Genomic DNA, 13,314 nt, shown 5'->3' with positions numbered 1-13,314 from the left:
AGACACTGTTGCGAGATTAGTGCGCCCTATATTTTGCTCAGGTAGTAACGGTTGGCCATCTGGAAGCGGCACTAATATAGCTGGCATTACAGTTAGCGAGGATGTGAATACGCGGTGTAGTACGTGAGATTGCAGCCGTCGTCACTTCCTCTCTAAGTTGCTTTACCTCTTTCGCTCCCAGATGCCGCCACCACTGTTTCGAGCGTGGCGGCATCGCCGGCACTGACGCTCAACTGGGAACTGACCTTGCGAGTCTAGGGTTCTGTTGCAACTTCGGTCCTTATCGCCCGTAAGTTATCGGGGCCTGGACAGCCTCGGAGAGTTCCGCGCATTCATTTAAAGTACGTGTCGGCTTCTCCGTGGAACCTGTGCTCACGCTCCCGAGACTGTTCCATTTTGGCAACGAACTGAGTCCTAGTGACTTTGCGCCCACATCCTGTTTGACCACAGTGCTGACTCCCTGTCTACGAGAAAAGTGAACGGAGATTTGAAAGTAGCCGCCTAATCGCGGCACAACGCTTTGACGGAGTTCTAGCCGGCGTCGACGCGAAAGCCAGTGCATCTGTTTTGCTTCAGTGTCTTCGTTAGGTGCCTGGGAAGAATGAGCTGTAGTGAGTACTCAGTTTCCTGCATCTGTACGTACTCACCATTTATTACGCTGATTGATGGTCACTATAACAACGATACTTCGCGCGTTCTTGCCTGTTATTTTGGTTATGCCACGAGAAACCACAATTCCCTCACAGTAACACCACTAATGAAATGAAGTAAAGCGACAGGTGGGCCTAGTTGGTTAATATGAATTGATTTTTATGAATCGGGAATTGATTTTATATGAGCGCTTGATACACGAAGGAAACGAAACAGTCAAATAGGTCTTTTTAAACACTCTACCTTTCCAGTGGGCCTCACTGGCTAGCGCTATCACACATTGTTAGCGTTGTGACGCAGAAAGAAATACCTTTTACTGAGGTGCCTGTTAATTGATTTTTGTTAGTTATCTTGTCGTGGCCTTGTTTTCGTGTATGATTTTTTATTTCAGTGTGTATGACAGAGCTATGTTCCTAACTGCTAGCGTCCTGTGAAAACGTTGCAGTATTAGTAAATTAATCGATTTGCTGTGCCCGCACTCGGTCATGGTACAAACATCACGACACACCGAGCGCGCTAGCCGCCGCGGTAGCTGAGTGGTTATGGCGCTCGGCTGCCGGCCCGAAAGCCGCGGGTTATATCCCGGCCGCGGCGGTCGAATTTCGATGGAGGCGAAATTATAGAGGCCCGTGTGCTGTGCGTTGTCAGTGCACGTCAAAGAACCCCAGGTGGTCGAAATTCCCGGAGCCCTTCACTACGGCGCCTCTCATAGCCCAAGACTTAGGGACGTTAAACCCCTACATACCATAAACCAAACCACACTGACCGTTGTCGCTTGCCGAGGTTTTCTGCTTATGTGTTAGAGTCTGCCGATCCATGGTCTTGGGCGCGCCGTGAAGTGACACGACTAACTAGGGCATTTTGTTGCCACACAATCTCACTTATTTCAAAGCACAAATTTTTAACAAAGGGTGGCAGGAAAATCAGTTTCCTGACCAACGTTCTGCTAACGGGGGCATGTTTTTGCATGGGGACTGCAGTCATCCATATCATCAGCAGCAGCCTTACTACGCCTATTGCAGGACAAATTAAACCTTCTAATCATATCTCTCCAATTAACCCTGACCTGTACGGGCTGCGGCCGCCCTATCCCCGCAATCTTCTTAATCTCATCCGCCCACCTTACTTTCTATCGCCCCCTGCTGTGCTTGATTCTTCTTGAAATTACCTCCTTTATTCTTAAGCAAAATACGGTTATCTTGGCTTCGCATCCCATTTCTTCCTCTTGATTTCGACTAGGATGTCATTAACCCGCGTTTGTTCCCTCACCCGACCACTCTGCCCGCTTCCGGTCTCTCAAAGTTACACGTATCCTTTTTCTTTCCATGGATCGCTGCGTGGTCCTCAATTTAGGCTTAACCGTTTTCGTTAGCCTCCACGTTTTTGTTGTACACTTTTCTGTTGAGGGATATTGGTAAATTGTCATTGATGATCTGCGAGAACCTGTCATACCGCTCCACTCCATTCTTATTCTTCTAGTTATTTCCCTCGCATGTCATGTTTTCTTTCTAGTCATCCATATAGAAGATTACATAGGCCCCTCAAGCCGAACAGAAAGAACCAGAGTAGGGCTGAGGTTAAAGGTGACAGTGTGGTGGGTTTAAGTGGGCATTTGATCTGAGCAATGGTCTGAGAAAGAATTTATTTGCCGCGCGCTCTACACGTTGCGGAAGAGAGAGGACGAAGGGCTGCAGCAAAGAACCAGGAAACAGTTGTCCATCACTGATTTCACATGCAAGTATATCGCGGAGCAGTGAGGCGGCATGAGTAGAAATCACGATGTCCTGCAAGCTGACACAGGACAACGGCACAAGAAGGAACGCATTTGTCAGCGTCGGGTTGCATCTGTTGAAACAAAATCGCCCAACATTCTCTCGGGCCGCGCTACCATTGTGAACAGTATCGGGGAAGGACTTCATAGCGGAGAGGCGTCGAGCTCCCTTGTTTCAATGTGTGGCTCAAATGGCTGCCCTGTTCGATAGTTCGATAAGCGCATCGATTGAGTCATTCATTTCGGCCTAAGGACTTGCAGATGCGCGCCTGTCTTCCGGGATACAAAAAAATTGGCGGTGGTTTAGCTGTGGTTAAACATGGTGTGACGCGATAGCTACAGCTGGCCGGGTAGAACTTGCTCAGTTGAATTGCAAAGTCAGTCTTGTTGTTGTTAGCCTATCAAAAGAAACTTGCTCAGTTGAATTGCAAAGTCAGTCTTGTTGTTAGCCTATCAAAAGACATACCCACACTGGGGGATCGGCCAAGAATCGGGTAACTATTCCTGTACCTCAGGTAATTTAATTACCTGTACTCAGGCAATTAAAATGGAAAGCACGAAGTCAGTTTTTCGCCGCTCCGTTTCGCTGCGCGCTCCTTCTTCATCTTCGTGCCACTTGACACGGCGCATGCGCACAGCTGTGGCAGCTCGGTTTCGCCGGCGTGCGGCCGGCAGCAGCAGCTGCTCCGCACCACGTGGCTGGTCACGTGACCAACCAGGTGCCAAACCACGTGATCAGCCACGGTGCCGCGCTGCCGGCAGCTGCTCCGCACCACGTGACCAACCACGTGACAGCGTGGCGGCGCCGCCACGCTGAAGGCTCGAAATGCTACCGTAATGCTATCGCTACAAACTGGGCTTCAACGCTACTACAAAACTTATCAGGGTGACAACAGAACCGTATCATATTACTAAGCGTGTCAGGTGATTCAGGGTGTTTAGATGCTCAAGAGCATCTATAGTTGCGAAGAGCTCCAAAGCGTGCGAGAGACAGCATCTGGGAAGCCTCCCTATATCTCTCTGACTACAACAGAAGTTCTACCTTTAGGCTAAACTTGATCGAGGTCATATTCAGTTGTCTTCCGCAAAACCCTGTGGAAAGCGCTCTTTTGTTCTAATATTAAGTTGCATATACAGTACGCGCTTTTTACAATAAACTTGCATCGCCAGTCAGCGCTATGCTTCCGGGCTTTCTTGTCACGCAATGTATGTTTAGTGCGAACAGTGTCATTGTAGGCATCCTTGAGACGATACACAGTAGAAGTTATGTTAAAGCTGCGATTTGAGCAAGTTGCTACTGGCTCTTGTTAAACAGCGCGAGATGACAGGACAGCCGACAGAAAGAACACGCAACGAAAAGACCTTTACTTCTCCGGTGTGGCATGGTTACTCAGAAGATGGATGCCCAAAGCTCGCACTGGTCATTCGTGCTGACTCTTGAGGCGTACTCTTCTGGGAACTGGAGGTAGATGGAGATACAGAGTGCCATGTGTAGAGGCTGTAACTTCTACAAGCAAAACCCCTTCGAACGCCAATTATTGTCCACTTAGAGGAATTGTATTTCTGCTTCTTGTAATAATAATAATCGTTTTTTTGGGAAAGGAAATGGCGCAGTATCTGTCTCACATATCGTTGGACACCGGAACTGCACCGTAATACGGCGCGGTTCAGGTGTCCAACGATATATGAGACAGATACTTCGCCATTTCCTTTCCCCCAAAAGCCAATTATTATTATTATTATTATCACCGTAAAGGAAGGGATAAAGGAGGGAGTGAAAAATAAAGGAAGAAAGGTGCCGTAGTGGAGGGCTCCGGAATAATTTCGACCACCTGGGGATCTTTAACGTGCACTGACATCGCACAGCACACGGACGCCTTAGCGTTTTTCCTCCATAAAAATGCAGCCGCCGCGGTCGGGTTCGAACCCGGGAACTCCGGATCAGTAGTCGAGCGCCCTAACTACTGAGCCACCGCGGCGGGTAACAAACTAGATTATATAGCGCAAACACTAATTCAGTTCTCCAGAATGAATAATTATGTAATTTCTGTCTCATTCTCACATGCCCACGTTGTGACTGTACATGGCTTTGAAACCCTCAGGTACACTCTACTTGTCTCATTTATGTAGAAAAAAATTCATTATGCAAATAATTCACTTCATTTCATACCCAGAAACGGCGGGCAAGCGCATTTTTTCAGCGGAAAATAGCTTATGAACGCATTTTTTGCATGCATCTCAAGGTTTCACTACAACAGTCAACATAACCGCAGATCTTCCCGGGGCAGGCTTGAATTTTTTTCTCAATAACGTTTTTACTATCGTAAGAAATGCGCCCCATTGGTTTCTACGGTAGTCTTAACTACTTGGTGTGAGCGACGGCAAATTGTGAAAGAAGATTATGCCACGTGTCGAAAGAATGGACCATTACCTTCAATATTTCTATATCAGTACCTTACAGTATACAATATTACTCAGTTGCCTCACAATTAAAACTGATGTCTAATAATCCTCTTAAAGCGCGGTTGCAAGCAAAAACAGCGAACAGGAATACACACTTTCCGGAGCCATACGGACATTTACAGGGAACGTGCTGGCAATGCAGTTTTCTGCATTAATTTCGCATGGATAACTTTGTTCAGAAATCAATGGGGCTTCTCGCAGTGGGATACAAATAGAGACCGGCACAAAAGCTGCGGGCAGGTTTCTTTACACCGTGACCGAAGAGGTCGACGAATTCCACAAGAACTTCAACACGCCAGCGCTGCCACAGTAGCTGTCTAGTGTTTGGCTGATTTTCAATGATCAGTGGGAATTGTGCATTTGATGTTGCCTACCACGCTAGGGGTAGTAAATAACTAGAGAAGTTACAATCAGCAAAAGCAATTACTGGGAAGCAGCAAGCAATGCACAGTGAAAACTTGGACGCAGAATATACTTTAACTTCGAAACTGCCCGCAAAATGCCATTCAACTCGGGTGCAGTTTGACGCAATTCACGGGCATCAATGGCGGGTCGACGATTGGCAAGGCTATGTAGTTTGTTTCACAAACACTTTTCGGCGATGAACTGCCGCGATTGACTCATTAATTATATTCACTGCCACTATCCTTGCAGCATCGGTGGCGAATTTTTGGCCGCTGGTTGTTGAAAACTACGCAAGATGGGAAAACGGGCCAAATAATGAAAAAAATGGTGCTATCTTGTTTATATCAATCTCACAGTATGCCGAGCACTCATTTCTACGGGATAGCAAAAATTAATTCGTCGTAGAGTTCATAAGGCCGTTGATAATATGGGCGTGAACGATTTCATTGATTTGTTCCGATTTTTAAAATCTTGTATAATTTTGTAACGTGCAGTTAGTGGAATTTTTTTTCACCTGCCTTTAGGTTCCTGCGGGAACCTTGAGGCTGCATAAATAGAGGAACATGTCAATTTGCGTAGTTACTAATTCCGGCCAAGACAAATGTGGTCCGTGTGTTTCCTGTGTCCATTCCTCTAGCTGTCACTTGCGGGTACTGCCGAAACAGCAACACATGCCAGCGCTGTCGGATGAAGGCCAAGAAAACGTACGCTTCAGTATCTTCTCAAACTGACAGTGTGCACGAGGTAAGTCTCTCGTGCACTCCTTTCATTCTGCTTGTTTTAACGCGTTCAGAAACAATACATAAAACAGGCTTCATTTCCTTGAGACCCAGTCTTGCGGTGCTCAAAAAAGATTAGCGAGAACAACGCAATCCAGTTTTGTTGTAGCTAAAAATCGTTGCGATGACCCTTTCTGCCTGTGTTGATTCCTGTTCAGTAGTGATACATGCATTTGTGGCCGAGAATAACAAGACAGCGTTAAAGTTCCCGTGCAGCGGAAAACCCGACGTCGTCCAGGCGGCGGCGTCGTGCTGAGAAACCCGTGTCACCTGTGACGTCATGCGTGGATGCCTGGAATGAAAATAATTCAAAAGGACTTGTGAATTAAAGGCCGGCACATGTGTCGAGCAACTTAACCGTGTAAGGTCATATCCTTAAATTTTAGTCGGGATTCGAACCCTCTCCAGCCAGGCATACTACCGACTTAGGCACGTTGAATTGGCCGAGGTACAAACGGGAGTGATGCGTGTGTGGCGCTGCCTTAGTTCGAAGCATAGCAGTGCGTGAACTAAAGATTGAATGGAATTGTTTATTTGCCATTTGGTAGATGTGCTAACTAGTGAGATACTAATCAGAGTAACATTATGTGCGTAAGCTGCAGTGGGGAAGAGCTCAACTGCAAGAATGTGGAAACTGTGCTGCGATAATAGTGACAAATGTGTGAATGTGAAAGAAGAGCTATGACTGTGTGTGACTGTGACTTAAGGCAGCCATTAACGCTATCGCGTCATAGACTTAGAGGCGGTGCTTTAGTGTAGCCCTAATGTTTTCCTGACACCGTATTCAAAACGGTGACGTCAATACCGGAAAGGACTTTGTAATAGCTGTTTGGAAGTTAGGGGCGGCGTACCTACACTCGGGGACCAGCGAAAAACGGCCTTGACGTGGCCGCAATTTCCTGGCGAAAATGACCGTCGTTGGCGATACCTGCATTTTCTTTTTAGACTTTTCTAGCTTAAGAAAACTCCATTTACTCCATCATTACAACACTCAATCATTACAACATCCATCATTACCACAGGTTATCTGTCGATTCAGTGTAACTTCAACTTGTCCTCTGGATCTTTTGAAAGGCACTGACTTGGCTTCACAATTTTCTTTATTTGCTAGGTATTACGGAAAGTAATTACCAAGAAGCGTTCAGAGGTTTTTATAAGGAACATTTTTCATTTCACTTTCGGAGGCTTTTTATTTCATTCCTCCAACCCGCCGCGGTGGCTCAGTGGTTAGGGCGCTCGGCTACTGATCCGGAGTTTCCGGGTTCGAACCCGACCGCGGCGGCTGCGTTTTTATGGAGGAAAAACGCCAAGGCGCCCGTGTGCTGTGCGATGTCAGTGCACGTTAAAGATCCCCAGGTGGTCGAAATTATTCCGGAGCCCTCCACTACGGCACCTCCTTCTTCCTTTCTTCTTTCACTCCCTCCTCTATCCCTTCCCTTACGGCGCGGTTCAGGTGTCCAACGATATATGAGACAGATACTGCGCCATTTCCTTTCCCCAAAAACCAATTATTATTATTATTTTTATTCCTCCATATAGTCCTCATTTCTTTGCACGCACGCTTCGCGCCTACTAGGAAGTTTTGAAAGGCCAATTCTCGTGGAAGCGCTGCTGCCTCGCAGAGCAGAACTAATGACATACTGCTGTCTGGAATGCCTCTGGTGTGTCGTTGCATTCGTCACACATATGATAATTTACATAATGTAGAAAACAGAAGTTTGAAAGAGGCAGAAAATTGCTATTGGACCAGTGCTTCAAAACATTACAGCCAAAAGTTTTCAGTTGTACAGCCAAGTTTTCTCCACCGTGGAACGAGCAGTTTGGGGGCGCGCATTGATGTGCTGAAAGAGAACCTCTATTCTCAAATACTATCGTGCTATGCAGTGGAGAGCCTGCATAGCGTTTCAACGCAACAAGGCGGACTTATGGTTTGCTCAAGTTACAGGAAATCTTCCATAATCAAACTTCGGGAATGCTTGAAACCCGTGGCCAAAACGTTGACTGTTTTTAAATCGACTTTGCTTTTATTTTTCTATGGAGAGTTCGAATGATGCCACTCAATACGCCGCTATCTTTTTTGGCACCCGCAGTGGTTGTTGTTGTGTTGTGTTTAGTTTAATGGTGCATAAGCAACTAAGGCTATCACGCGCAGTGGTGAAGCCAGGTGTAGTCACGAGTCACAAATGAGAGCAGGAAAGGTCCTCCTTTGTTAGATGCATTTTTCGAGAGGTTCTCTAGTGCAAGTTGTAGTCTGAGCACCGTTAGAAAAAGGTTTCTTTTAGCTAGGCCAAATTGCTTTGGATCACAATGCTGTCACATGTAAAAATGCCGAGATATGTAATGGTGCAAATAACGCAATTAAAGAAAAGAAAAATGGTTCACAGCTGTACCAGGGTGTAACGTGATGGAGCACCAGCCACCAACTTAGTTTTTTTTTTCACGCAGCAAAAAAATCGCCATTAGCGCTCATCATTGTGCGGGAGAGAAAATGCACTATTATTTGCTGATTACTTTAATAAAAATGTAAATGGCAGATGCGCTAAAGCGCCATTTATCAGATTAGAGATTTATTATTTGTTTATTTATCAGTCTTCTATCGCAGCACTTCCGTGTCCGCCCGAGGCTAGCCCATTTTTGTGCCCGTTATATGTACCATACTGAACGCATGGCAACCTTGGAGCATGACGTCGTTAGCCTGGGTAATGTGCTTGATACAATGATAGTGATAAGAGGTCCTATCAGTCCAGTATTAAACCCTTTTGATTTCCGAACCTGCTTTTCGAACTTGTCGACGAATGAAGCCACACCACGTGATTACCAAGAAGAGTTAAAATAGACTTAAAATTATCAGCTAAATTGAAACACATCCTTGGAATAAGCACAAGCTTTCGGTTAATTTTTCTGTGGCGCCTTCAGCTTAGTGCAGTGGAAAACTGCTCGATAGTAGGTGCATTTTGAGCTAGATATACTGTTTTATCCTTTTCGCAAGAAATCTGTTCGGGGCTAAAAATTTGGGAAAAACGAGGTTTTACCCAAAAACCAAGGGCCGTCCTTGTAATGCGCAGTAATTTTTATAAATAGTACCACTGGAGTGAAGGAAACCAGTCGGAGTTCACAACCAAGGTAACATTTTAACGGCACAACGATGTTAATTTTTGTAGTGGCCAAACGGTGATGCATTATTCTTTACGTCCTTTTGTATAGTTTACGAAATGTAAACGTCGGAATAACCATACTAAAACCTTGATTAAACATTTAAACAACACTTATGCAACCATCGCTAAAATGCTCAAATAACCCTCCAAGATTAGACCCGCCAAGTGTGAACAGTCATAACTTCAGTCAACAATTAACAAGACGCAAGGGCAACCAGGGCTATACGCACTAGTCTGTAATGCAGTGGAATCAATGCATACACCTTACACTTGCCTTCTAACGGACAGCATGACTTCAAGCTTATATAGCCTACCTCGAAGGGTTCCGAAGTGACAGTGGTGGGAGGAAGACACGCAAAATTTTACTATTAAATTTTTGGGTTGAACATGGATTCTATGGCAGGCACCATCTGAGAACTTTCAACTGCAAAGTTGAGCTATTTGAAAAAAACAACAACATTACTGCACACTGTAAGAAAAATTCTCGGGCACAACATTTGAAAATATCGGTAATGTTGTTTTATGGTTACGTTCGAACATTATAACATTTAATTTTGGAGTCTTACACGCAACATTTGAACATGAAAATAATAATATGGGCAAAGAAGGAGCGTGAAATTCAGTTTGGCCTTTATACTAATGTTTACAATGCAGCTTATACAAGGTAATTTTTGTAACCTGTACACAACAATTTTATATGGTTTATTGTAACGTTTGATGCTGCCTTTGAACAGAAATTGGTCTGTCCTCTGCCACTATAGAGTTGACAAATCTTAGATGTGATTTAAAATATAATGCTGACTTCTGTCATTTTACCACAGTTCTCTCTTACGAGGTTCCTTAAAACGGAGGAGCTTACCGACGTGGAGATCGCCGTCGAGAGTGACCTTTTCCCCGACCAGCGGAGGTCATTCAAGGTGCATCGGGTGATCTTAGCGCTGCAGAACGACGTCTTCAAAGCCATGTTTTATGGAAACTTCGCGAAGGAAGAACGCGTAGTCATCACTGATTTGCACCCTGAAGGAGTTGTGGGACTTCTGCGGTACGTTCACTACAACTCCTTCTGCTTCTTCTTGTGCTTGCGGGCCAGTCTTCGCTGTTCAAGGTGCACTAAAGAGGAATGTGAACTCGTGTTTTTACCGCGGAAACTCGATCTACACGTTCCGTGCATTTTAGAAACTTTGAACTATTGTCCTGTGCGGCCGATTTCCCTAACTTAAATGGGATTAAACGTCCCGGCTCCCGCCTTTTTTTTTTTAACTCAACGCTGAATGCAGGAGGAGTCAACCAAGAAGCGTAAATGACTGGGCAAGTTGGTCAGACATGCTTAACGGAATAATGGCGCAGATCAAGTGACAGGACAGCAGGAGAGCACAAACACGCACAAGCGCCAACTTACAACGTTAATGTTTGGCTGCCAATATGCCGAATTTATACCAAGCAACACGCCCAGACTGTGAACAATAATCAAACAGTGACGCACATGGACGCCATGTGCGAAGCGGCAAATCATGATATCGCACAAGGCAAACAACATGACGAGTGCACTAAGCTCTACCGCAGCACGTGGAACATCCCTGTCTCAGATGACTAACTGGCAAAAAACAAGAGGTGAAAGACGGGACGACAAAAGCTAAAACCTAAACTAATCACGAACATATCACCGAAGAAAAATTATGACGGAAGGCCACGTCACAAAACCAGGAAAATGACAAAGAAGGACTAAAAGGGCTAAAACCATGAGAATGAAACCTGAAACGTCAACAGAACACGGCAAAGACTCAGTGTAAAACAAGACGCATAAAACAAAACTACAAAGCCAACAAAAACACGGCTAAATTCGATGAAAGTGAATAACAAGGAACCTGGTATAAAAGCGCAAAAAACACACTAAGTATGCTGACACGGCCTCGGGGCCCCGTATGGCGAGTAAAGGACAACAAAATCAAAGCCCTTCAATTAGGTCCGCCACCTCCAGAGCGCTGTCGTTTGGTAAGGAAGGTTAATTCTTTTTTCGTTAGGCAGATTGATGCCGCGCTGATGCAAGTCTTCTCAGCTCGCGCTATTTCTTGCGCTTCTGCAATTTTGCGGGTGAGCTGATCTTTGTGCTTGTAAATAACAGAGCATTTCTTCAGTAGCGCCCTGCACTTGCAGGACCTGCAGTGTTCGGCTAAATGGCCTTCAATTGCCAATTGATGTAACTTCCTGCGATGTTCTTTCAGACGCTCGTTAAGGCACCTTCCTATTTGGCCTATGTAACTGGCACCACATGTTAGAGGGATCTTGTTAACGACTCCTTCAGAACAGGCTACGAATTTGTTCTCATGGTTGATTATGCAGTCCGGCTTCGCTTTCTTGACAGGATTTCTTACAAAGGGCAGAAAGTTTGACAGGAGCGGAACATACCACTCTGACTTTCGCACGAGCTCCGATCTCACACAACCTCAAAAAGATCGGAGCTCGTGCGAAATTCAGAGCGGATCCCTGAGGCTAGGCAACAGCGCCATTCACTTCCAGACGGTGATCGCGGAGTCATTTTCGATATTGACGCCCCGAGTTAGGATGTATGACGAAAGAAGGCGCCAACCAAAAGAAAAAGATGGGATGACGTTTCGGCTCCCCCACGGGAGCCTTGTTCACAATTGTTCACAACAAGGCTCCCGTGGGGGAGCCGAAACGTCATCCCATCTTTTTCTTTTGGTCGGCGCCTTCTTCTTTCGTCATGTACCATCCCGACCAGACGGGTTTCCGTCAGACTCTAGACTTCGAGTTAGGATGTAGCGGGGGAGAAAAATGTATTCCAATTTTAAATCAAACTTTCTCGACAATGAAGGCGTATTTTTCTGCCGACCAAAGAAGCCTCGACATGGCCAGGGAAAGACAAAATTTTTGTGATAGGAAAAATTGAATAGAGTGGTCCTTAGTTTCCCTAAGTAATTATGCGTTTTGCTACAATGCAGGTACCTCTACAGTGGTCAGCTGCAGGTGGACAGTGTGCATCAGGCCCTGTGCACTCGAAGCGCAGCCATCAAGTACCTCGAGCCGAAGCTTGCCCAGATGTGCTCTGCTTACGTCAAGACAAATATGACGGTGGAGGACGTGTGCCCGGTCCTGGATTACGTTCTCACTATGGGCGAGGATGACAGCGACCTCCCCACGACGACCCTTCTTCTCGCGGAGAGCAACTCCGTGCTCATGTTTAATGAATTCGAGTCCTGCTTGGAGTCCACTGCCCACTATGTCCTCGACTTTGTCGTCAGTGTGCCCGAAGCCACTGTGATGAAGGCGGTGCACGCGTGGGCCCTTAAACAGCTTCGCAACGCGGCAGCGGTCGGTGCGAAAGGGAGAACCCTTCGCCAGATTATGCAGCCGTTCTTCCCCAAACTACGGTTCCTGGCACTCACGGCCAAGGAGTTTATCTCCGGCCCCAACAAGTGGGACGCCTTGAGTGACCGTGAAGCACGGGCATTACTAAGCAATATCTTAGAAAGAGGTTCCCTTCCTTTGCCAGCTGGGTTTTGCGATATGGACGGTCCTCGCAGATAGCATTCACGAGCTACAGTAAAAAAGAACTAAGTTTGAGGATTCATTAATTAATTACTGCATAATTATGCGTTACAAGGATTTTTTCTCTTTCTAACTAGTTTTTCTCTTGGCGTGCAATATCCAATTAGAGAAATATTCAAAATAATGGTGTTTTTGTGCAAACCGGTTGTTCTCTTTCATATTTGAAGGACATTACGTATAATCTTGGCCCTTCTCCAGTGCCCGTTGACAGTTTTAAAACCACCAGTGCATGTAGCATTGCTGTTGCTGTTACATCCAGGGTGTCGAACCAGAGTTTTTGCGGGTTGGGTTCGGGTTCACTCCTTTCGAGTTCAGCTACGGATTTTGCTCCGGGGCGACACCCCCGGAAAGAACCGGTTCAAAACAATTTGCGACCCAAATAAGTTTTGAACATAGATGGGTTTTAATCAACCTTGTACTCTTTACTTCTTCTTATGACATTGGTATATGCATAGTATAAAAAATTAGAAATTTGTTTAATGCCAGGTTTTTCACTTTACTTGCTTTATTTTACTGTCTGCGG

General features: G+C 45.7%; 1 protein-coding gene across 2 annotated transcripts; it reads left to right on the top strand.

The window, feature by feature from the left end:
- The first annotated feature begins 320 nt into the window (after positions 1–320).
- Positions 321–13,314, top strand: LOC144101233 (BTB/POZ domain-containing protein 6-B-like). 2 transcript variants are annotated; one of them, XM_077634310.1, is made up of 4 exons: positions 321–635; positions 5,928–6,034; positions 10,046–10,266; positions 12,185–13,314. In XM_077634310.1, the coding sequence occupies exons 1-4, from the start codon at positions 602–604 to the stop codon at positions 12,768–12,770; spliced, it is 948 nt and encodes a 315-aa protein (XP_077490436.1). In that variant the 5' UTR covers positions 321–601; the 3' UTR covers positions 12,771–13,314. The 2 variants fall into 2 exon arrangements, with proteins under 2 accessions (XP_077490436.1, XP_077490437.1); XM_077634311.1 differs by having other exon boundaries at positions 324–611.

The sequence above is a fragment of the Amblyomma americanum genome, chromosome 8 (assembly GCF_052857255.1).
Source record: "Amblyomma americanum isolate KBUSLIRL-KWMA chromosome 8, ASM5285725v1, whole genome shotgun sequence".
Taxonomy (NCBI): Eukaryota; Metazoa; Arthropoda; class Arachnida; order Ixodida; family Ixodidae; genus Amblyomma; species Amblyomma americanum.
This window is presented reverse-complemented; position numbering and strand designations above follow the sequence as displayed.

Coding starts and splice junctions, on each gene's coding strand:
- LOC144101233 (XM_077634310.1), top strand. CDS start 602: ATGAGCTGTAGTGAGTACTCAGTTTCCTGCATCT. Junction 6,035..10,045: donor AAACTGACAGTGTGCACGAG/GTAAGTCTCTCG, acceptor ATTTTACCACAG/TTCTCTCTTACGAGGTTCCT. Junction 10,267..12,184: donor GGAGTTGTGGGACTTCTGCG/GTACGTTCACTA, acceptor GCTACAATGCAG/GTACCTCTACAGTGGTCAGC.